Genomic DNA, 24,356 nt, shown 5'->3' on the forward strand with positions numbered 1-24,356 from the left:
CACAGGGTGCAGGCCTTCAATGCCTGTCCCCTGAGATTCATGACACTGCACATAGTGGCCCTTACGACACAAGCCTGGCTGCTGCCCTGCATGGCACTGGCCTCTGGGGGTCTTGTAGTGATATTTGGGGGTGCCAAGCATGGGCTATACCAAGGAACTTTGTCTTAGCAACTATCTAGGTGGCTGTCACCATAAGCCCTGTCCCCAGGAGCCCGGAGCCAGTAGAAGGAAGAGGTGGCCCCCAGGTGGGCTTCCGGAGGAGCAAGTGGTGTTGGAGACCCTCCCCATACTTCAGGCCCTACTCTCACGGCATCCCCGTCCCTTGCTGGCCCTCCCCAGCCATGATATGCCCCCCAGCAGTGGACTCAGCTCTCCAGTGCCTGAGAAGTTGCTAGGTGGAGGGTCAACGGGCACCCAGCCTCCTCCATGCCCCCTGTTGGTGCACTGCAGCAGGTGCCAGCCCCAGGGTCACTGAGTCACCAGCCTGGAGGGCCACCTGGAGCTGGGTATGAGAGAGGGTATGAGTTCAGAGAGTGGCCTGGGGTGGGCCCCTCTGGCCACAGGCCCCGCGAGGGGATGTGGCGGGAGTGAGTGGTGGGCTACAGCATGCTGAGGACCTCCCCTCTCAGTGTGTCTGAGATGCCTCAGCTGCAGGGAGAGGCGGGGCTCTGCCACCAGGACCCACAGGGTGCTGTCCTTGGTGCTGGACCTGGCCCTTGCCCCACAGGAGAGCCTGGTCTCTGGCAGCCCTGGGGCAGGCCTTGACTTGGCCCCGCGGGGCCGCTGTGGAGTCAGCGGTCCTTGGGCACAGAGACACAGCAGCAGCCTCCCTGCAGTTCCTGGGGAGTGAGGCTCCTCGCAGGCAGGACGCGTCCGAGTGCCCAGGCCTGAGTCAGCGGACAAGCCACCCAGGGCAGGCCAGGCCCTGCCACCTCAGGAGGGCTGCTGGGGACAGGGCTTATGGAGCGCTCCAGCGCCCTGGGCCCCCTTCACCACTGCCCTGCTCTGGAATCAAGTGGATGTCACCCTGAACTGGGCCCTTCAGGTGGCCCAGCTTCTGGGTGGCCGCCGCAATGCGGTGACCCACTTCCTCAGCCTGCTCTCTGTGAGCAGCAGTCGGTGTGAAGACGCAGCGGCTCCCGTCTGCCTGGGGTGACGATGCGCAGCCTGGCCGGCGCAGCTCTCCACACAGGGGTCAGCACGATGCTGGCACCTGGAGACTCACAATGCTGACTGCAACCTCGGGCACCGGGAGACAGGTCCGAGGGAGTGTCGGGGCCAGACACGCGTGGGCACCTGGGAAACTGAGTCCCACCCAGCAGGGCAGGCACTCTGCCCGGGCTGTGTCGCCAAGGGCGGACGCAGCAGGATCCTGCCAGAGCCCATCGGCCACCGCCCTTGGATGTCCTGATGGAGCTTTGCAGCCCCACCAGAAGGCCAGCTCTGAGCAGCCTCACGGTGGCCTCAGCCAGACACTCAGGCCACAGTCCCAATACACACACCACAACCCCACACCCGGGCAGGGGCCAGCTGGGTCCACGTGGGCTTCCAGGAAAAGCTGACCCTTGAGAGGAGGCCTGGAGAGGCAGGTCCTCACACCTGGGTGCTTTTGGCCATGTGACCTTTGGCTTTCACAGTCTGGGAACGCCAGACCCCCTCCCTGCCCAGGCATCCAGTTTCCAGGCCATGGCTGCTGGTCCCAGCCTACAGTGACCAGACTGCTGTACAGGCCCAGCAAGGCTGTGGATGGGGTGTGCAGGACACACAGGACAGCAGTTCCACACTGACCCGCACACAGGGAACCCACAACCAGGTGCGCAGGGCGCAGGAAGAGATGGAGATTCCTTAGGCTGCGCACGCCAGGGGAGCCCAACCTAACCCTGCAGGAGCAGGAGGCGGCACCACACAGACCGCGGCCGCCCACCAGTGTGCCAGGGAGGGCTGGCGTCTCTGGGGAGACTGTTCACGCTCCGAAAAGGAACCTCTCAAATTAAATTAATTAAGCCCTGAAATATTTCACTTGCCGGCAGCCGCTGGGCTGTCTCTGCTGTGCCCCAGCCCAGCACCCAAACACTGGGAGTTGGCTGCTGCACCTTGCAGACCCAACCCACAGCTTGTGCCTGGAGGGAGGCCCGTCCCAGGGGAGGGAGGACTCCTGCACAACCCCCCTATCCCAGTACCCACCCCAAGTCCCTTCCCAGGCAGAGAAGACCCCCTCTGCAGCCCAGGGAGGATGGGAAGCAGGAGCCTGGTTCCCCCTCCTCCGGGAGTGGGCCCTTGGATGCCCCCCAGCCACAGGGCTCTCCTAACACTCTACCCTGCTGTGGTGTATTGGACAAGAACCCCCACGTCTGAAGTCCTAGTCACCCCACACTGACCCCTCCTCCTCCAGGAGGGGCCTGGGATGGCTCCCAAGAAGAGAACCCGGCCAGGGGGTCCCAGGTGGGACCAGCCAAGCCAGGGCCCCTCCTCCACCCAAAGGCAGCCCACAGGGGCTCAGAGCTGTTCTTGTCCCCAGCTGCCCCATGACTCTTCTGCTCTGCACTCAAGTAAAAGATAGGATAGAAGCCACTGATCAGCCCGGGCTGAGGCCCCCCACCCCTGTGTACACAGACACCCCGCTCCCCATGGGATGCTGGGTGCCCAGTCCTCCAGGCTGGGCTTCCCCCAGGAGGAATGGCCCTGGGCTAATGGTGGGGGCTTCTGAGGCTGGCTTCAGGGCAGAGGAGTCAGGCAGGGTGGGACTGCTCCCCAGAGGCCTGCTGACTCAGGGATGGAAGAGGGTGGGGAGCAGCAGTTCTGGGTACAGAGGGGGACCCTGGCTGCCAGGGCACTGCCAGAAACGCAGGTTGGATCCTGGGCAGGCTGGCTCTCGGGTCTGCCCCTACAGACCCCACCTCTGATTAGAAGAGGCAGCCGGCAGAGCCCTCTGAAAAGCTTGCTCAGGGGCGGGGCTGTCTCCAGGGACCGGGGAGGCTGTGCATGTCTGGGTCAGGGAAGGGGGTCAGGGAAGGGGGCCAGGGAAGGGGGCCAGGGAAGGGGGTCAGGGAAGGGGGTCAGGGTGGGCCCCAGAGTCGGGCTGCTGAAACAGAGGGAGCAATCACCGAGGTTTGAACACCAGATCCTCAGGGTTGCACCTCCCTCCAGGCCTGGACAGAGACCACCCAGGACCAGGTCCAGCCAAGCAGGGGCAGGGGTGCCCTGGGCAACCCGGCCTCACTGCCACACCCTGACCCACTCCTTGCCCATCAGCACATGACAGACAGCTCCAGGCAGACAGAGGTCACACACCGCAGACCCAGGTGAGAACACCTCGCTCCTTATCAGAACCACACGGGGCCTCCTCCCCGAAAAGTGCCCATGACCAGCACGGGAGGAGCTGTGCCTGGGAGGGGAAGTCCAGGGAGAGGTCCCGTGCTGCTCCCCACATTCCCACCAGACTTAAAGGAGCTGCTAAGGTGAGGCCTCGACACAGAGCAGGAGAAAACCAGAAGAGGCCTGGGGACCCGAAAACCGCGGCATAAAGATGAAGACGGAATGCCCCTGATGGGAGCAGGACAGAGAGCCAGGACAGATGGCCAGCCAGAGAGCCCAGCTCGCGACAAGGGAGGAGCCCCAGGGGGCGACACCAGGGCCCGGGGCACGCCCTGGGCAGCGCACTCATTGGCTCAGCAGACCCAGAGTTCTCCTGGTGACACTCAAGCCCGTGTCCACTCCTGGGAGATGAGTCCCTCCTGGGCTCCCTGCCCTAGACGCCTGGCCCAGCCAGCTGAGGGGCCGCCAGGCCTGACCCAGCCAAAGTCCTGTGAAGATCCAGTGACCAGCCTGACGGGGGCAGTCCTGCCCGCCCGTTCTCAGCAGGAAGGGGGCCATGTGGCCTGTCTTGGGGGCACAGCAGAGCAAGACACAGCTGCCCGGGGAAGCTGGGGAGGGGCTTGAGGCATCGCTAGTTGGAGGAAAGATGGAGAAGGGCCTTCAGATGGGCTCACAGCAGAGTGGACCCCACAGAGGCCGGCAGAGCTCCACAGCAGGGGAAGGGGAGCTGTCCACATGGGGACAGAGCCTGGAGCGAAGACAGCCCATCAGAGGCTGCAGGACACCCCACAGGCCCACCCTGGCGCTTGAGTCCCAGAAACAGCGGCACGAGGGGCAGAGGGCACGTTTCAAGAGGAGACAAACTAAACACCTGCCCACAGACCCCCGGAACTCTGAGCTGCAGCAGACAGCGCCCAGCAAGGCCCACCTGGGATCACTCAGACAGAAGCACAGACAGACAGAGAGATGCTCAGGGCACCAGGGATGGGTGCACCTGCCTCCTCTCCAGAAAGAAGACGGGGACCATGGCCTGCCTGCCTACATGCTGAGAGCCAGCCAGGCATCCCCACAGCCCACTGAGAGGCAGGAGCACGTAGGGGGCCGACTCGCACCACCCCTGTCCCCTCCTGGGGAGCACCAGGTGCCAGCCATACCCAAGGAGGGAGGAGGCACGCCCAAGAGGGGACCCCTGCCCAGCAGAGGACCGCTCAGGCAAACTGAAGTCCACTCCTGGAAGGGCACCGTAGGCAGGTACAGAGGTCCCGAGGGGAGATGGGAGGGTCTTGCTCCCAAGAGCAGTGGCAGCAGAGCCCATGGGGTGCGTCACCCCAGCCCCCAGCTCAGCCTGCAGGGCCAAGCCCTCACCCAGGATCTTTAGCCTTTCCAGTGACTTAGAAATCACTGAGGGTAGGGGCTGGGCTGGGGCTCAGTACAGAGCGCTTGCCTAGCACGTGTGAGGCACTGGGTTCCATCCTCAGCACCACATAGGAATAAGAAAATAAAATAAAAGTTAAAAAATACAATAGCATTAAAAAAAAAAACAATGAAGCTTTAAAAGATCACTGAGGACACTAACAGATCTATTTGTGTGGTTAAGTCTGCTGATGTTTATTGTGTTAGAAATTAAAACAAATTTCACAAATACTTGCTCACTGACAAACAATAAAGCTGTTCCACACACCAGGATGTAAGTGCAACTTTATTAACTACCCTGTCCGCCCCCGTGGGGGTCAGGGAGAAGAACAGCCCTCCCGTCCTCACGCCGCTCAGAGAAGGCGTCTCCCGTTGGGTGAAACAGTATTCAGTCAGACCCCGGAAGGGCTCAGGGACCCCAGGGACCCCTGGCCTAGGACTGCGGCTGCCCACCTTCCTACCTTCTGGGGACAGTTTGAAGTGGGAGCACTTTATCAAATCAGCCAAGGGACCCCCTGTGCTTCTCCCCAGGGTGAGGGCACACCTTAACCTCTAACGGACCACTCCAGTGGTCGTGGGGCCAGGCATTTCCAACAGAAGCTCCCTCCCAGCCCGGGGCCCAGCTGACCCAGGGTCCCCTATGGGCAGCCTGCAGGCCTGCAGGAGGGGACAGAGGGGTAGCCCAACCCAGCCCAGCCCACCCCAGGCTGTGGTCCTAAGTGGGGCCTGAGGTCAGCCCCACACCCCTGGCCCTCAGCCCTGAGAGCAAATAGAAGTCCATGGGCAGCTGCCACAGGGGCGTGGGGCTGGCAGGACTCACACCAGACCTGGAGCCAGGGCCCAATTCACCCAGCTGGCTGGCCCAGAGACAGGTAAAAGACCAGCTGGCCCCTGGCCACCTGTCCGCCCTGGGAAGGCCACACCCACCCACACCTGGGAGCCTCCTGGGAAACCCAGAGGGAGGGAGGGAATGGGTGGGGGTCTCCCCCCCAGGGCAGCTGCAGGGGCCAAGCTGAGAGCCACTCCAGCTACAACTGCCCAGCCCTGCCCCCTGTTGGTAGGCAGGGGCAGGGGAGAGGGCCGGGCTCCTGGCCCACCTCTCACAGAGGCAAGAAGTCCTACCCTGCTGACACAGCTGGTTCCCACAGGAAGGCCAGGCCTGAGGACAGGGTGACACTTCCCTGCAAACCCTGTGGCCAGAGGCCCTCACTGCTGGACAGAGCGACTCAGACACAAGGCCTCTGCTGCTCTTGCCCTCAGGAGCCCCTGGCCTACCAAGAGGGGTCAATGTCCCCCCAGGGTCCCCTACAGGCTCAGGATGGGGAAGCCCCCAGGTCTAGGCCCTTCTTGGTGGCTCCAGCAAGGGCTACAGAGGGAGGTGACGGAACGGGGACCTGGGCTGACCAGGTGGGTGCTGGGTGGGCACACACTGCCGGAAGGGGCCATCTGGGAGGTTAACAGGCTGATGGTGGGGACACTATCCAAGATGGACCCCAGGGCCTACAGGGGTACCCCAGGGGCAGCTGGGGCCAGTCTCGGCAGCCTGCTCCAGCCAGAGATGCTGGCTTGGGCCTGAGCCCAGGAGCCCCATGAGATGCAGAGCCCCAGTCCAGCCCCTGTCCTCTACCCTCCCAGAAAGGCCTGCCTGGGCCAGGACCATCCCACTCCCAGGCCCGCCACAGGCAGACAGGGAAGGGGGCGTGATGGGCACCATGAAGGGACTGCCAGGCAGCCTCATCTACTGCCCCCTGCCCTGCCAGGAACTGGCATCCAAAGGGGGCCCCTAGCCACCCCAACTATGGGGATCAGGAGCCACCCTGCACCCTGGGCCCCAAAGCCCCAGCCAGCTGGGGCAAAGGGGCCCTGTGTCTGGGTGCCAAGGCCACCCTGGGCAGGTGGGCAGGGTTGCATCTGGGCTGGCGGCTGCTGTCCCTGGTTCCCAGATACAGCCCCTCCCACCACCTGACACCCCAGAGCTTCCTAAGGGGGCCCACTGCCTCACGCACGGCAGGGCCCCACCCCAGAGCCCCCATCCCACTGTCCCTACGAGGACCCTGGAAGCAGGACTGGAAAACTGCAAGCTGTGCTCCTTGGGGAAGGGGTCTCCCAACGTCAGGACAGTGGTCAAGTCTGTCCCTCGGCACTGTGGCCAGGCCTGTACCAGCAGGCCTCACCCCTAGGGAGGCAGTGCCACATCAGGCCTCATGCAGGTGCCCGCCTTCCCAGGGTGGTCAGGGGCCCGAGCAGCCAGCCTCAGTGGAGCACCTGTGCAGGTGGAGTTCCCACGGCCCCCGTGGGGCGATGGCTTGGGCCTGCAGGCCAGGCCCAGCCCCACTCTCCACAGAACACTGCTGACTCATGCAAGGTCACAGCAGGCAGTGAGTGTCCCGCAGGGCTGGACCCAGCCTGGGAGTGTGTCCAGGTGGGCTCCTATATGCAGCCCTGCCCACCTGCTGGGGCAGGCCTGGGAACTCTCCTTAGAGCAGGGAAAGGGGCCACTGCCGGCCAGGACTCCACAATCAAGGAAGGTGGTCCCCCACCCCAAGGAGGTCTCCCGGGTCGGCAGTCACATGGGGTGAGGCTGGAGTCCCAGACACACCTTCTCCCCAGCTCCAGGGTTGAGGAGGCGGGCCATGCCCACTGCCCAGCTCCCAGCCTGCTAGGGCCCTGACCCTTGTGCTGTCCAGCTGGGGACAGAGCCCCTTCCAATCTGCGACTCCAGCCCAGGAGCCAGGCTGGAAGACCCGAGGAAGGAGGCTCAGGCCTACACCTAAAGCCCACCCTCCCGTCCTGGGAGGCAGATCTGTGGCCCTGGGAGAAGCCTCTCCACTGAAGGTCAGAGAGCCCCATCTCTGAAAGATCCCGCTGGTCTCTAAACCCCAGCAGACTCCTACAAAGCCTCCCCCTCCTCTTTTCTGACAAACCTCCATCTGTTGCCATGGTGACCGGAGCAGAACCGGCAGGCAGCATCCACAGATCCCTGCCCCCACCCCTTCCTCCCATTCCCCTCAGCTGGGCCCCAGCTCAGAACCCCCGGCCCACCCCACTCCAGCCCAGCTCAGCCCCAGCCCTGGACTGAGGCCTGTGAACACCTGGCTTTGCTGCCCACTAACCCACAACACCCAGCTAGTGCCATGCCCACTGCAAGGGATGCCCCACCTCTAGGCCAAAGGGGGGGGGCACCTGAGGAGGCCCATGGCCCAGCTTGAGCAGGCAGGGTGGGGAGGGATGTCCTGGCTGGGATCTGTGGGTGCTGCCCAAGTACATGTCCAGCCCCCTCGGAGGGGGGTGCCTAGCTCCTTCACCCACCCCATGTCAACTCCAGGCCCAAGACCAGAAAGAGGCAGAGCCCCAAGGATTGCCAGGAGCCAGCAGCACCCCAGCTCAGTCAGCCAGTCAGCTCAGAGCCCCTGGCTTCAAGCAAACGCTGCCCCCCCCCCCCGTGCCCCCGCCAGAGGCGCCTGCTCAGGGCTCTTTTGTGCTGTGAACTGCTGTGTGGTCAGGATGGCCCAGCGCCCTGCTCCGCAGCTGTCTTGCGGTCCTCTGGGGCAGAGCTGACGCACAAGAGCTGCATGAACTTCAAGTGCTCCTTTGGTCTCCGCCTAAGCACGCTCCTGTGAAAGGCCACCCCAACAGGAGGCCAACACACTGCGGCCCCCTTGTCCTGTGTCCTGCACAGCCCCTCCCTCAGGCCCGCACTGCCTTCTCCAGCTTCGGGGCAGGAGACACGTGGTGCACACTCTAGCCCCTGGGACGCCACACGGACCCCAAGACAGATGGTGGCTGTAGGCTCCAAACACCCCCAAACAGAATGGCAGCTCTGAGTGGACTGGGAAAGAGGGCTCGGACCAGCCAATTAGAACCCCACAACACGCCAGCTGTTTCCAAATGAGCCGGGGGTGACCGGTGATTCCCAGTAAGATGCAGGTGACTAAGCACCTGCAATAAAGGGTGTCATGGTCCTGCCCAAGAAACCAGCCCACACCAGGGAGACCTGTCCCAGGCGCCAGGAGTCCCACAAGCTCAGGGCACGGTCCTGGGAGGGAGGAAACAGGGCCAGCAGCTGCTCCTCCGCCGGGTAGGGGCAGCCACTGTGGGGCCTGCCCCTTTCGTCACGAGGCACCTGGGCTGTGGAGTGAGGCAGCGCCCATGGCAGGGCTCAGCCCAGAAAGGCTTGTGCACACCCCCACATTCAGGACCTGGGGCCCTTACAGCCCCAAGAAGGACTTGGAAATGATCCCGAGCTGCAGAGGGACAGCGCCTGGTAGCAGGAAGTGCCATGCACTGGCCACTCGCTGCAGCCTGGCTCACGTAGACAGCCCTGGAGTGCCTGTCAGGGTGGCATGGGGGCAGCCCACACAACGGCCAGCACCCTCCACTCCAGACACACATGAGTTTCAGGGAGGGCTCGGGACGGAGTGTCCCTTGAGCTCCTGCCACTTCTGCTGTCTGGTGTCCGGGTCAGGAAATGGCGGCAGGTGCGTGTGCTCCAGGCTGGCCAGGCTACCTGGCTGCAGAAGGCTGCCCCGTGCTGCCCAGGCCATGAGCCGGTCATCCTGGGTCCCCCAGGTTGGCAAGAGAGCAAGAAGGATGCAGCCTGGGTCCTTGGGGGAGCAGAGGGTCTGGAGGCAGAGGAGACATGGGGTTCCAAGAGCTGGACTCTGGAGTGACCAGCCTGGGGCCTCAGCCTCCCCCAGATCCACCACCAGCACATAAGGATGGGGGGCTTCACACCTGCTGCTAGGATGTGGAGGGGCTGTCAGTCAGTAGGATGGGGTCCCCTTCCCTCCTAGGCAGTCACTCAGCCCCTGCCAGCACAGGTTGCCATGGCAACCACAGAGGCAGCTGGACCAACCTCGGTCTGATGCGACAGAAGCCGACCCTCCCCAGCCAGAGTCCCCGTAGGTGTCCACCGACCACAGGTGTCCACCTCCCACACGGCCCGGGCCTCAGAAGTACTGCAGCAAAGGTGGGTGTTCTAGGAGACCCTGTCTGAGAGCTATGGGGCCTCCTCCGAGGCAGGCGCTGCTCAGCACAGGGCAACCCCCTCCCACGGCCCCCCAGGCAGGCAGGCCCTGAGAGCCTTCCCTGGCTCCCTCCCCTGGGGCCACCAGTGCTATGAAGCCATCAAATTAAGGTTGTGTGGGGAACTGAGAGGCAACCAGCCCCCCTACCATGTCCCTGTTCTGTGCCCTGGCCGGGGAGGGAGCCTCAGCCCGAGCCCCACACACACTGGAATTGCATTCTTATAGAGACAACCCTCCTGGAGGCGGGTGGGACCCCTACTCCAGCCCCCATAGTGCCACGTTAGATTTTGATTAACTGGTTTCTGCAACTCAGTATTGTAAAATCAGCCCAGTGAGATCACTTGCTGAACCCCGCTGCTCAGAAATGCCATGGGGCTGCTGTCGGGGCTGCTGTCCTAGTGGGAGGCCCTCCCTCCCCTCCCTACAGCACAGACCTGGGGTCTGGAGAGCTACTGACAAGACCACGGGCCAGCCCACCTGCAGAGTGGCAGCCCGGGGACCCCAGAAAGAGAAGTCGTTGAGAGGATGCTGGCACTTTCTGTGAAGGCACATGCAGGGTCGGGGGCAGGGAGGTCAGCATGGGCCAGGAGAGATGAGCAGAGTGTGGGAGGGAGGAAAGGCAGGGCCTCTGGCTGGGGGTCAGACATCTGGAGGCCCCAGTGCACTCCATTGGGGGGGCCCATAGTGACGTGACCAGAGGAGACCCAGCCACCGGTGATCCCTGCCCCGTGCTGTCCAGACCCTGGGAATGGCAAGAAAGCTGTGCTGGACAGAGAGCAGGGGCTGGGGGCTGGGGAGTTCAGCAGGCCTGTCTGGGACAGCTGGGGGCAGAGGAGGAGAGGTGGCAGGGCAGCTCAGCAGATCCCCTCCCCCAAACGCCACAGCAGAGCCCCAGGGCCCAGGCTGCTCCCTCCTGCCCTGCTCCGCAGGCCCCACCCCCTCAAGGGCCCCAGGGATGGGTGATGGGGTTGCCATGGTGACGAGGTTGGGGATGCCTTCCTTGGGAAGCCCCAGGGAGCCTCCGCCTGTCATCCCACACCCAGGCAGACACAGGCACCCAGACCTGCACACACGCACGTGACCTGTGCACGCACAGACCTGTGCACCCCCACACCAACCCACATACTTGCTCATGACACAGACACAGGCACACACCCTCGAGCCCCAGCCCTAGGCTGCAGACTCCGGCCTCCTCCATCTCTGGCCTCAAGCCTCTTTACAAGCTGCTGGCTGGGGTCCTGCCGTCCTCCCTCCAGGCCCGGTGACAGCCCAGCGATGGGCCCACCCTCCCAGAAGCACAGCTGGCCAAGGGTCTGCTTGCCAGAGCCAGAGCTGCCCCTGGCCCACCTGCTCCCTCTCACCTGCCCGACCTCCCCATACTGAGGGCTCAGTTCCCCTCAGGGATGGCCTCCACTGGTGTGTGGGCCCAGCAGGACCCCAGTATCACTGAGTGGTCAGTGAGCGCACTTCCTGGGTCCAGGGACACCTCTGGTCCCTAGTGCTGAGGCAGGCCTGAGGAGTGGGGCCCAGAGGGCCAGGAAGGCCCAGCTCCCACAACTCAGTGCTGAGTCCCAGACCTGCCATTGGGCGGGCAGGGTGCCCCTGGCCCTCCCTGCTAGAGCCTGGGCCCAACCCACACGGGAATGACCTTTTTGTTGGGATGCACCCTCCTGGAGATGAGTGGGAACCCCCACCCTAACAGCCCTGGTGCCAGGTGGTCACATTAGATTTCTACTAAACAGAGCTGCCCTGCCCCACCTAAGTCATCTGCCAGGTCACTTAGCCAGAGCTTACTGCATGCCCCCTCCCTGCCAGGCCCCTGCAGGAGGACTCAGGGAGCTCGAGAGAGGAGGGGCAGGAGCTCAGAGCCTGGGGTGCAGGGGTAGGGACCTCGTGAAGCCCAGCAAGCTGAGAGGTGGGCATGGCACAGGCAGGGGCCACAGGGAGGCCGGGCCCCACTTTCTAGGGACACCTCTGGGGTCTAACCCAGACGTGAGGGTGCTGTGTGCTATGGGGCAGTGCAGGAGCTCCAAGTCCTGCCCTGGTGGGGAGGACTGCAGCGGGCCAGAGAGAGGGAGGCGGCAGTGTCTGGCCATGGCCCCGGGGCCAACCACTCCCACGTCCTCTGCAGCAGGGGCAACCTCCCGGGGCCCAGACGCTACCCCCAGACGGACCTGCCACCCAGACAACCAGACACACACACACCCCACCCGGCACATCAGGGAGGGAATCACGCAGGGCCCTGCAGTCACCCACTGCCACAGGGACGGAAGCACTGGCCCAGCCCCCGCAGCGTGAGTGCCTGCTGTCCCCGAGGAGCAGCCTGCGCGGTAATCTCTAGTGTGGGGTAATAATAGAATCTGCTTAGTGGGCAGCAGGCAGGAAGGACAGGGAGAGGAGAAAGGCAGAGCCTGCTGGCCCACGCCCTGGTGCTCCCAAATAACAACACCTGTCCCCAAGTGCCACAGCGCCAGTGGCTGCACCAGAACCTGGGCAGGGTGTCTGCCTTACCCCATCCCTCTCGGGGCTGGTGCTGGGGCTGGTGGCCTCTGTCATTCCGGGCTCCCTGCCGTTCCTCACTGCACTCTCCTCCAGAGGCCAGGACATGAGGTCAGAGGGCCCCACACTGTGCAAGCAGCACCCAGGTCTGCACCCGGCCGGCAGTCAGGCTGGCACTCGATCCTGGCACGCCAACTCCTACAAAGTCCACAACCCTGGGAGGGGTGTTCCTGGGGAGGGGACATGACAGGGAACAAGGGTCAGGAAAGGGAGGCATTGGGAATGGGGGCAGAGGACAGGGGCAGCATGAGAAACAAGGCCCATGGGAGAAGTCAGCCCTGGCGCCCTGGGTCCCATCCCTCGGAGGCCTCGGGGTGCTGGAGGCTGGGGGTTGAGGCCAGCTGCAGAAGGGCACCACACAAGCGGTTCCAGGGTGGCCAGGGCAGGGCCGCGGGGTGTCTCTGTGGGACTGCGAGGGGCACTGGCTCCAGATGCCCCCTCCAGAACCCATGAATCCTGCTTGTACTCCATGGGCCTAGCCTGGAGAGGCGTACAGAGGGGCCCCACCACATGCCCTAGGACGGGAGCCAGGCATCTGTCACTGCCCCCATGCCACTGGGCATGGCACTAGAATACTCACACCAGGATAGGACCCTCTCTAAAGAAGTCCAGACACACCCAGACGCAAGGTGCTTGAGGACCTCGCAGGTGAGCAGCTAAACCCAGGTCAGGAGCAGGAACCCAGCAGAACCCACCTCCTGCCCCAGCCACCAGCCACCCACCACACAGCCGTGCTCAGCCCGGCCTGCAGGCCACCCCAGGTAGATGAGGCACCTAGAAACTCTCCGGTCATGCTCAGCCTGGCCGGATGGGCACGAGCTCAGTTTATGATGCCATGAAGCCGTGAACCACCAGGAGGGCCACCTTTCCCAAGGCCACACTCATCAGAACAGAGCCGGACACTGCCCTGCCACTGTGGTACCCATGATCATGCCCCAGGCACCCAGGGCTTCAGTGCCCAGGTCCAGCTCGGCGGATGCCGGATCCACTGGGCCTGGGCTCCATATGGGGAGAACACAGGCCAGGGCCTCGACGCACACACATGGCCTGAGACCACCTAGAGCTTCATGTCAAATCTGTTCTGGGTTCGCCAGCCACCCCCAGGGTGGAAAAGGCTCAGTCTCCAGGCCCAAGAAGACAGGAATCCAGTGGTAAGTCCCTGAGGCCCAGCAAGAATCAGCTGGAACAGTGATAGGGGAGCATGCCTGTGGCCACTGGTCACTCTGGAAGAGGCCTGCCTCCCCAGAAGGACTCTCTCAAAGACAAGAGAATGTCCCTCAGAATCAGTGCCACTTGTGAGATTCACAGGGGCTCCTGTAGCAGACAGGCAGCCACATTCAGCCCGGGCAGCACAGACAGGCCTGGAGTCCAGCAGTGCCCACTGGGCTCAGGGCCAGCGTCCCACAGGAGAAGGCCCAGGGCCAGCATCCACCAGCAGGAGACCAGCATAGAGGGAGCTGTGGGCAGTCCCCTGCCTACCCCCGCTCTCGGGGAAGTGGTGGCCCCATCAGTCCAGGACTCACGGCTGTGTCCATCCACAGATATACTTGTCACACGGTGGCACTTGCCAGGGGAGCGTCTGTCTGTGCTGCTGTGATGAGGTGTGAATCCCTGGGATTTGGTTTAGAGCTCACAGACCTCCAATCCGAGACACCCTGGCAGCTGGCTCGGTGCTGATCCTCCTCTGGGAGCCAGGCCCCCAGGGCCTCTTTTCCTTCTCAGCCCCACCTGCCTTCAGCCCATGTTCTCTCACCTCTCGCCTCCCAGCGGGTGGGACACAGACAGCACTGACTCAGCTGAGGCAGCCTAGGGCCCAGCCTGCAGTGGCCTCTCCTCTACAAGCCCCTGTCTACCCCAGGGCCATCCCACACTCCTGCATGTCATCCACTCATAGGCCACCAAGAGCACAGAAAAAGGGCACCCAGGAGGCTGCACCAGGTGACAGACTGTGTCACTCCCCTACCCCGGGCGCCCACACCCCAGGCCATCATCCCCGTCAGAGTCACCCAGAGGGGTCTGCTGCAGCAGCCCACGAGAAACGCAGCCGCTGTCAGAATCATCCACAGGTGGGGACCATTCTCCACCAGTGACAGACCAGCCTGCAGAAGAGAATGGACACACCTGATGGCCACAGAAGGCCCAGTGCACACCAGGGCCTTGGCTGCAGAGAACCTGAGGCCCACAGCCGGGGGCAGACCTGGGACTCAGCAGGCAGCAGAGCCCCTGAGCTCCCTCCAGCTGTAGCTGGGGTCTGGGGACCAACACCTGCCGGCAGCCCCCTCACAGAGCAGGTGCTGTGGTTTTCAGCACAGTCCTGCTGGACAGCTCCCGACAAGCAGCCTGTTGGGCCTGGAAACCAAAGAGAGTGGATGGTGATGGGTGGAAGGCCACCTGAGCTGCCCGTCACCCAGGAGGCTCAGTGCAATGGGTGCAGGGGTCAAGGACCATGTGGTGCCAACTGTCCACATCCTCCAGGGACATGCCCCCACCCCAGGGGCCTGTTCTTGAACAGTGGCCTATTCTTCCAGGGTGCCTCAGACCTGATCAGCAGACTGTAAAATGCACACCTGCACCAAGCATGAGCCCTGACTGACAGGTGAGAGCACAACCCATTTCCTGGCACAGCCCCGACCTCAGACCAGAACCCAGGTGCCGAGGCAGCAGGTGTGCACAGGTGGGTATCACCTGTGTGAGTACGCATGGAGGCCACAGGTCAGGCGCGTTGGCAAAGCAGCTCCAGAGACAGCAGCTGGGACAGGTATCTTGCAGTCACTCAGCTCCACGTCCACCCTGTCACTGTGCATCTGCTGGACATGCTGCAGTGTCCCCCACAGTGGCCCTCAGAGGCCTTGAAGGTGGACTGAGCGAAAGCCCCTATCCCAGAGGCTGAGGCTGCCCTGGAGCCAGGAGCCTGAGGGAACAAGGGGCTGTGGCAGAACCCAGCGTCCAGCCAGTCAGGCCTGGGGAGCTGACGCTGAGAGGTCCAGCACCATGAGGAGTCTGGGAAGAAGACTCCCTCAGACCTGCCTGCAGTCCAGCCTGTGCAGACATCCCTGTGGGGCCCGTGGCCACTCCTGCATCCTCACCTGTCCCCTCCCCAGAAGGAGGGACTGGAGGCCTGGGGCGGCACTGGGCTTTCTGGGGTGGCAATTCCCGCTCCCAGCAGCAGAACTAAAATGGGCCCTGCTCCTCCTGTGTGACATCCACTCCTGCTGAGATGGCACCCACATGCCTGGCCTGCAGTGAACATCCTGGGACGTGGGAGCCACTGTCCCCAGGCAGACTCAAGTCCACACTTGCTGCCCCCACCCTGGCCTGGTGCTGGGGCATCACGAACAATGGTGATAGACTCAAGGTGGAGCCCCAGCTGGGGGTCAGGGGTTGAGTAAGAGGAGGCAGACAGGCCATAAGCTCCCCTGACCCTCCAGGTGAGGCCCTGACCAGGATCAGCATCAACCATGGGCTTGTCAGGAATGCAGACCATCAGGCCCACCCACAGCCCAGCCTTGGTGACACAGGGCAAAGGACCCCTGAGAACGGTCCCCACCCAGGGCCCAGTGGGCACTGGCCATGGCCTGGGGGAGAGCTCAGACCCCTGCTGTCCCCTGGATAGCAGATGCAGAATGGCTAGCAGAGGAGGTGCAGGCTTCAGAGTCAAACTGCTGCACCAGACTGGACTTCTGCTGGTATTCAGAAGTCAGCATCAGTTTCCAGGGTGACAAAGACACCTCCACCTAAGAGCCTGCCTTCTCAAGCCAGACACCGGAACACTTAGTGAACCCTGCCTGGGACGCGCTTCAGATAATGGGCCTGGGGTGTGAAGCAAAACTGGGCCTACGTCCTGCAGCCAAGGCCGGAGCCTGCTGGGTTCCAGAGAGTCCTTTCCACCTCCATGTCAGGAAATGTCATGACCGGGGTGAGCCCAGGGCTGGAACACAGTTCCCACAAAAGCCCCAACCCCACAGAAGTCCCAGGAACCACAGAGCTGAGGGTCAGCAGCCCCAAGTGTGAAGGCTGGGAGCTGAAGGGCCACAGTGGACCTGCTGCTCTGATGCCTGCAGGCACAAGGCAGGGGCTAGGGTGGGTGAGGCCACTCCAGGGGTCACCATGGCCACACGTGGCCAAGGGACAGGGACAGAACAAATCCCTTCACCAGCCCAGGGCCTGTGAGGCAGGGGGACAGCAGCTGCCAGCCAGAGCCCTGAGGGACTATGCTGGACATGCATCTCCTCGGCTGGGCACAGCTGGCTGGCTGGCTTTGCCACAATCCTCATCATCCCTCCCCGCTCGCTGCCCCACAGATGAAAATCCCATCAGCTGAGGGGGTGAACAGGCACAATGACCATCTGTCCTCGTCTCTCCTGCTGCATCCCAGGCCCCTCGAGCTGCACGCCTCCAATTCCCAGGGAGCCACTGGCCACAGCACCAGGCCAGGTCCCCACTCAGCCCGTGGAAGGACGTCCTCAGGTATCATTTCTCTGTCTCGCCCAGGCCAACTCACAGGGGGGAAAGCCAAGGCGTGAAGACAAGCGATCCCCACCTGCTGGCTGGGCTCCCACCCAAGCACCTGGAGCTGGCCCTTCCCTCGGGCTCTGCCCATGACTAGACCTCGGGGCCCAGACAGGCTGGGATGGGGCTGCCCAGCTCCAGGCTGGCTGGAGGGGCCCTGGTGCCACGGGAGGACTGCAGGGTTGTGCCAGCAGCCCCCTGAAGCCCCCTGCAAGCCCCGAGGAGAAGCAGTCCACAGCAGGGACTAGGGGACTCTAAGCCCAGCCACGGGCTCAAGGCCTCAAGAAACCACAGGGCACACGGAAGCCTGCTGCTCTCAATGGCCAGGGACTCCTGGGCCCCTAGGTGAGTCCCAGGCCTCAGGGCCATGCTTGCTCCCATGTACTCCCTGCCCACCAAAGACCTCCAGGCTCGGCCAGGCCCTGTGGAGCTGCAGGCCCTGCTGTGTGCCCAGCAGGAGGGGCATTTGAAGACGAGAAGAAGGAGGAGGAGGAGGAGGAGGAGGAGGAGGAGGAGGAGGAGGAGGAGGGCAGGGCTATCTGAGGAGGGAGCTGCTCCTGCTGCTGAACTCAGGTCTCTGAGCCAAAGTGAGTTAAGAACCCAGGCTGCCTCTCACCCCTAGTGCCACCAGCCAGCAGCAGTGCCAAGACCCCTGCTGGGGCCACCTCTGGCCAGCACCTTTCCTGGGGCAGATGGGGTACCTTGACACCTCTGGCCAATGTGAGAAAACTCTCTGACCCAGGGCAGGAAGGTCGCCTGCTCAGGAAACAGCTAGGCAGGGCCCAGGTGAGCCTCCGGCCAGCGTAGCCACATGGTAGTAACCCAGCAAATTAGCCCTGCTCTGGCCATAGGTCCCTAAAGCTGGCCTCAGTTACCCACAGTCACATGGTGTGACCCAGAAGTCCTTCTCCCTGGACACGGGGAGCCCACCAGGCAAGTCCACCCCAGCCCCTGCCCTGGCTTGTTCACCCAGGCAAGACGCTGCCCAGCAGCCTGGGTCCCCTGGGCTTCCCAGCCACGCCATCCCTCCAGACCACATTCCTGACCACGCAGGCTTTCCCTGCAAACCGCCCACAGCTCTGAGCCTTACTGACGTGCAGCTGCCCCCGCCTACATCACTGGCCACGCAGCAGCTGTCCAGGCTGCCCTACCGTCTCTGCCTGAGGGCCAGGAAGACCAACCCTGCCCTTCAGGACCCTTGTGTCCAGCCTCAGCTCAGAGTGGGCGGCAATGAGGTGAATTCCCCGTGGCCCTCCATCCTGATACAGGCCAGGAACTCCTGCCCCCAGGAGCCCTCCAGAGGATCCCAGGACTCCCAACCTGGCCCTGTCCCCCATCCCAACCAGCCCAGAACTGTCGGCTCAACCCTGGCCAGGCCCACAAGGATGCTGTGGCCACCCATGGAAAGTGGGTCTGTTCCCACAGACCAGGACCCCTGGGGCAGGTAGGACCTGATCTTAGTCTGAGGACAAGTGCCACCAGGCTCTACACACATCAACCTACGAGACCCTCATGCTCTGCCAGGGAGGTGCCATCACCACCCTGGTTCAGGGAAGAATTCTGGACCCAACCTCCGGCCAGGACACCAGAGGCCACAGAAAGAAGAGGTTTCTCTTTAAAGGCTGGACGGGGGACACTGTCCTACAGGCGGGGCTTGACTCCCAGCTGCTGGGCTCCGGAACACTGGGCCCTCAGAAGTGGTGGAACAAGGCCTGGACGGAGCAGGCTGGGCTGAGAGGCGGCCAGCCTGGCACAATCTCTGCTTTGTCCCTGGAGCTTCAGTCCCAGCCCAGCCTCCATCCTGTCCAGAGCCCAGGTCAGCCTAACCAGCCGGCTTTCCTGGGAGTGAGGCTTTGGGGAGGCCTGCGGGCAGCTTGGCCACCTTGGGCTGGAACCTGGGCCTAGAGCCAAGCACACAGAGGCCTACCCCTGACCCCACCACCTGCAGGCACCAGGATGTTCTGGCACCCTCAACTCCCTGCAGAGTACAGGACAACAGGAGAGACGGCCAGCAGCCCCTGACAGATGCCCCTGCTGCCCACTACCACACGACAGTTGTGCCTGGCCCAGACACCATCCAGCCTGGGAGCCTCACAAAAGTTCCATGGAAACCCATTCCACAGATCGGGGTCCTGAGGCTCAAAGCCCCTCTGCTGCCTGGTGGCCAGAGCCCAGGAGGACCATGCACAGACGCCAGGCCAGTGAGACAGAACCACCCTCCAAGCCGCAGCGACCCCAGGGGTCTGCACACAGAGGTGCGGCCTCCAGAGGCAGCCTCACTGTCCCCAGGTACTGTCCAAGGAGAGTCACCAGGTCTCAACTGCTCATATGGAGCACTAGCCACAGACTTCCCAGCCACTGGAGCTGCACTCAGTGTTGCCCGTCTGCTGCGAAGAGAAGGAGCCAAGCCAGGGCAGGGCCCGTGGCCAGCAGAGGACACTGTTGCTGCCTGCCCACCCTGCACTCAGGGCACTCCACTAACACTAGGAGAGAAACCAGGACAGACAGTAGGGCACCGGGCCCACCCCACTGGGGCCCACACTCAGGAGCAGGACAAGCAGCAGGCAGCCCTAGTGCCCTGAAGTACAGTCCTTGCTGGCCTTGAGGTGGCTGCTTGGGGAGAGGAGCCGGCCACATGGGTAGATCAGGAGTCCACACACCAGTGACAACCAGCACAACACGTGGCCACCCTGTGAGCACTCCGGGCAGGCAGGGAAGGGGCAGGACGCAGGAGCCTGCTGGCACCTGCGCAGTGGCACCTCAGTGGTCCCAGCCGGGCTCCCCCTGAGCCTAGGTGAGGATCTGTCAGAAACAGACTCCCCAGGGGGCTGGTGAAGGGCGGCCAAGCTTCACATGGCAGGGAGGGCCAGCCAGGCAGCTGTGTAGGCCATGTGCGCGACAGTCTAGGCCAGCCCCACCTGGGCGATGTCAGGGCAGAGACCAGCCACAGCCCACCCTGGAACAGCAGCCCTGCAGGGGCCTGCCACACCAGTGTCCTCACGGGGTCAGGCAGAGCCTACTCAGCCAGCACTTCAGGACACACCTCAGTGTGGGCCCCGGGCCAGGGCTGCTGCCCAGCAGGCCTTTCCAGCACAAGTGGTCCCTACCCCTGCAGGCGCCCCACCGTGCCAGTGACAGGTACCTCGGTGGGTCGGACCCTCTGGGCCTAGCTGTCCCCTTGGGACAGTCCTCACAGACCAGCTCCCAACCTGGAATGGGCACTGAGGCAGGGTCTGCACTGCTGGAGGAGGGCTGGGGTGGCACCTGGGCTGTCTGGGCAGAGACCCGAGCAGGAGAGAAGCCAGGTGGGACAGCTGCCCACCCCAACACTCAGCTGTGACCTGTCCTGTGTGGGCAGCCCTCTCCCAGGCTTTCCTCCCTCCAGGAACACTGCCCTTGCTGGCAGACTGGGTTCCGAGGCCCAGTTCCCCGGTGGGCATAGCTGGTCAGACAGCAGGGTCCGATGTGGGGGAGGGGACCGCACCATCACCTGTGAGACTCGCAGAAGGCCCACCTGCTGGCATGGTGACCACCAGACACAACTTGTGTCCCCAAAATGGAGTTCTGTCACCTATACCACCACAGAGGTCACCAGGTCCCGTCCAGTCAGCCACACGTCCCTTGGGCCTCAGCACCACACAGCACCTCAGGTGGGTCCCTCCTGCCTTTGCTCCACTTCCCCAAACCCACATGGTCCCAGCACCCACCACCTTCCCCTTTGTGTCTTCCGCAGCTCTGCCACTTTCTCCCCTCCAGGGGGCACCTGCAACTTCCAGGGACACCCTCAGTTCTGCCACGTTCCCCTCACATCAGTCTCACCCTCGCCCCCCTCCGTCTATCACCTGCCCCCATCTAACTGGCTTCACCACCCTGGACCCCTCTCCAGGCCACCAACTGCCAAGAGTTCCACTTGGGAAGAGAGGTCCCAGGTCCCCTCACCCACCAGCTGCGACCGAAGCTGGGAAAGCCGGAGGCAGGTGAGTTGGACGGCAGGGACTTGGTGGGTAGCCCTTCAGGTCCATTCCCAGTCCTGGGCATGGCTGACCCTTCCCTGAGAGCCCTGTCACTACCTCCTCCCCTCCCGTGCTTCTGGATGAAGGGACTCTAGGCACAACGGGGCTCCAAAAACAGCCAGGGCCCACAGTCCCCTCCCTCCTCCCACAGGGTCCTCCTGGGCTACAAAAGCCGAGCTCTGGCTTGGGCAGGAAGGTGCCTGCTGTTGACCACTGAGCCCGCAGGATGAGGGCCGTGCAATGCTCCCTCCAGGACCTAGGCAGGTGCTGCCTAGGCTTGCAGGGTCTCCCACTCCTGCCGGTACCATGATGGCGGGGACTGTGTTCTGGTGTCCCTGCAGGGGCCCAGCCCCATCAGTGACTGAACAAGAGTTTCTTGGATAATGGAAAAGCCCAGCAGAGCCCTCGCTGGTGGATTCCCCCTGCCAGCCCAGCAACAACGGCCCCAGGTCCCAGCACAAGTCCTCAGGACCACAAGGTCCCCAGGCGGTGGTAGACAGAGGCAGAGCCCACACTCTCCCCTGAGGTCTCCCTGCAGGAAGTCTGTCCTCCTCTGGAGTAAAGGGCAGGTCTGGAACACAGCGACTCTGCCCAGCACACACACACACACACACACACACACACACACACACACAGGGCCCACATCCACGAAGATGACCCCTCACAGAAGACAAGTGCTGTGGTGGACTTCCTGGCTACACATTTACACTGTGGCCACCAGAACTCTGGATCAGGCTGCTTCCTGGATGCAGGGCAGAGAGGCTGCTTAGGCTGCCTTCTCAGTTCTGCACACACCTTTCACAGCCATGGCTGCTAGTGGGAAGAACCTCCCAACTTAACTGTAGGGCAGTATCACCCAGTGGGGAGCAGAGAGACTAGCCCCTGCCCCCAGGGGCCGGCGGCACTGCACCCAACCCACGCTGTCATCAGGTGCGTACAGAGGGTGTCTCGTGATGACATTTTATTGGTATGATAATCAGACCATTTCCCTGCCTCCTGCACTAGGCTGCCCTGGGCCCTTCCTTCGCCAAGGATGTCACAAACTAGTTGTCCTTCCCTGGAAAGGTGCCTCTCCTGGACTCAGCTGAACCACAGCTGTCTGTGCTTCCTCCTCCAGCCCAGGCACAAGCCCTGGGCCGGGACCTGGGACTCAGCGAGAGGAGGCAGATCCTAGCAGCCCAGACCCTTCCTGCCTCTGCTACATCACGGCTGCCGCCCTCCCCAGGAGCCCAGGCTGGCCCACTTTCTTCCCAGACACAACTGCCTAGCTCTGCGTCCTGTGGCCCTGGGGTGCTTGCAGAGGGACTCCTGGGCCCCCACTCTTGTGGGCAACCTCCTGCTATCCTCCATCCTTGGGCTCTGGGGAACTTTCCAAAAAGGAAAGAAGTGGTCAGTGCCAATTAAACCTTTGGACCACCAGAGATAGGCTGGTCCTGGGAGAAGAAAGAAAATGGCTGAGTCCCAGCCTCCCACAAAGAGGACTGTGTGAACGCGCCTGGCTGACCAGATGAGGGGGCTGGCCAAGCCCAACCAGGCCTGGAAAGTTAGCCAAATGCAAGGGGAGCTGTGCACACTGCTAGCCCAGGGTTGGGCCTTGCGGGGACCTAACCTGTCACGGGAAAGACAACCAAGACCAGCCAGAAAGTCCCCTCCTCTGTAGACTCTGGGTCTGCTCCAGGGGCCAGACCTGGATACTGATCCAGGCCCAGTAACAGTCACCCTCTTCCTTCCCTAGGGAGCACAGTGTCGCATACACGGAGGCCTGAGGTTGGGAGAAGAGGAAGGCGCTGTCCAGCTCTCTGACGGGTCCTTGCTCTCTCCCACCCCCTCCGCGAACGGAGGTCCGGGACTGGCTAGTGGGGCTCCGGCGGCCAGGACCGCCGGGGTCGCGCGGCCGGGGCGCAGCTGCTCCAGCAGCACGCCTATTAGCGCGGCGCAGCAGACGGCAGATGGGCTCCCGCTCGGCCCCCTCCTCTCGCGGCACAATGGGCCCCAGCGCTCGGGTGCACAATGCGGCCCGGCCCGCGCACCTGCAGCGGGGCCGCCGGGCGCTGCCAGGCCGTGTTTTGCGCCCCACCGCGGTGCGCCCCGGGCCGTGCCGCGTGTCCTTGGGCCGCGCCCGGCCGACCGCAGCCGCTCGGCCTGCCGGGCTCCGCGGAGGGACCCAGGCGCAGGGCTGACGGGGGCGCACGAGCCGCCCATTGTTCGCGGCCGCCGGCCCGGGCCGGGCCTGCAGCATCACCACTAGGCAGCTTTCCCCGGCCCCGCCCGGCGGGTCCGCACGGCCTCCCCGGAGGTGCGCCCGCCCGCCAGCCCGCCTGACCCGCGTCCCGGGCCACTCGCGCCCCTAGATCGCCCGCGTCCTCTCGTGCCGCGCCCGGCACCCCCAGCCCGCCCGGCCCGCGCCCCCAGCGCCGGCGCGCACGCACCTGTCTGACCCTTGCCCAGCGTCTTCTCCAGCCGGTAGGGCCCCACATACTGCGCGTGCTGCGCCCCGCCGCCGTCCTTCCCCGTCGATGTCATCGCTCCCGGGCCCCGCGCCGGCGAGTGGGCGCCCGGGCGCGGGCAGGGAGGGGCCGGCCAGCCGTGCGTCCGCGTCCGCCGAGTGCCGTCCGCGCTGACCCGGCCGGCGGCGCCCCCGGGAGGGCCGCACTGCTTTGCGCCCCCGCCGCGCCCCGCCGCCCCCCGCGCTGCTCGCGCCGCTCGCGCCGCGCCCGTCTGAGGCCCGGCCGGGGTGATGCCTCCGCCTCGTCGAGAGGACAGGGCGGGCGGGGGGGAACCAGGCTTCCGCCGCCGCCGCCGCCGCCGCCGCCGCCGCCGCCGAGGCCCGCGCCCCGCGCCCCGCGCCCCCAGCGCACGCCGGTCCGCGGCCGCGCTGCCGAGCCGAGCCGAGCTGAGCCGCGCAGCCGAGCCGAGCCCAGCCGAGCAGCCGAGCCCAGCCGAGCCACGCCGCCGAACTGAGCCTCTCTGCCGAGCCGAGCCGAGTAGCCGAGTCGAGCCGAGCAGAGCCGAGTCTGATCGAGTGCTGCGGGATGTAGTGACCGCGGCTAATGGTGCCCGCAGCAGCCAATCAGAGTCACTGCCCAATCAGCGCCTGCACCAACTGCTCGCCCGCCTCCGCCTGGGCTGAGGGGGGCTGGAACAGTTAAGCTGAGGACCAGGCGGGGTTGGGGCGGGGACCGGGTGGAGCCAGGCCAGGCCAGGGCACCTCCAACCCGCCGCCCAGCCTCGTACTCTGGCTGTGCACAGACGGCCCTTAAGGCACAGCCCCGGATCGTGCTGGCAGCGGGCCCGTGGGGAGTGGGAGCAGGTGGCTGCTTTGGCTCGGGTTTCCGAAGGAGTTCCGCGCTCCTCGCCAGGGTCCTGCATGCAGAACAGAGTTGCTGCAAGCCGGCAGGGATGTTGCATGTAGGTTGGGTGCAGGGTTCTGCACTCGGTGGTCTTGCTGCAGGGACGCTGCATGTAGATTGGGGTGCTGCACATAGGCCAGGTTCTGAGCTCTGGTGGGGTTGCTGTACAC

The 24,356-nt window shown here is 64.0% G+C and overlaps 1 protein-coding gene across 1 annotated transcript in view; it reads right to left on the reverse strand.

Annotated features, from left to right (window-relative positions):
* The window catches only part of BRSK2 (BR serine/threonine kinase 2), a 54,860-nt gene extending 31,183 nt beyond the window's left edge, over positions 1-23,677 (reverse strand). The window contains exon 1 of the mRNA XM_081278552.1: positions 23,266-23,677. Coding sequence (XP_081134678.1) covers positions 23,266-23,359 — 94 coding nt within the window. The 5' untranslated portion in view covers positions 23,360-23,677. The remainder of the gene's footprint in view (positions 1-23,265) is intronic.
* Positions 23,678-24,356: the final 679 nt, after the last annotated feature.

The sequence above is a fragment of the Spermophilus citellus genome (assembly GCF_964194105.1).
Source record: "Spermophilus citellus genome assembly, chromosome: 2".
Taxonomy (NCBI): Eukaryota; Metazoa; Chordata; class Mammalia; order Rodentia; family Sciuridae; genus Spermophilus; species Spermophilus citellus.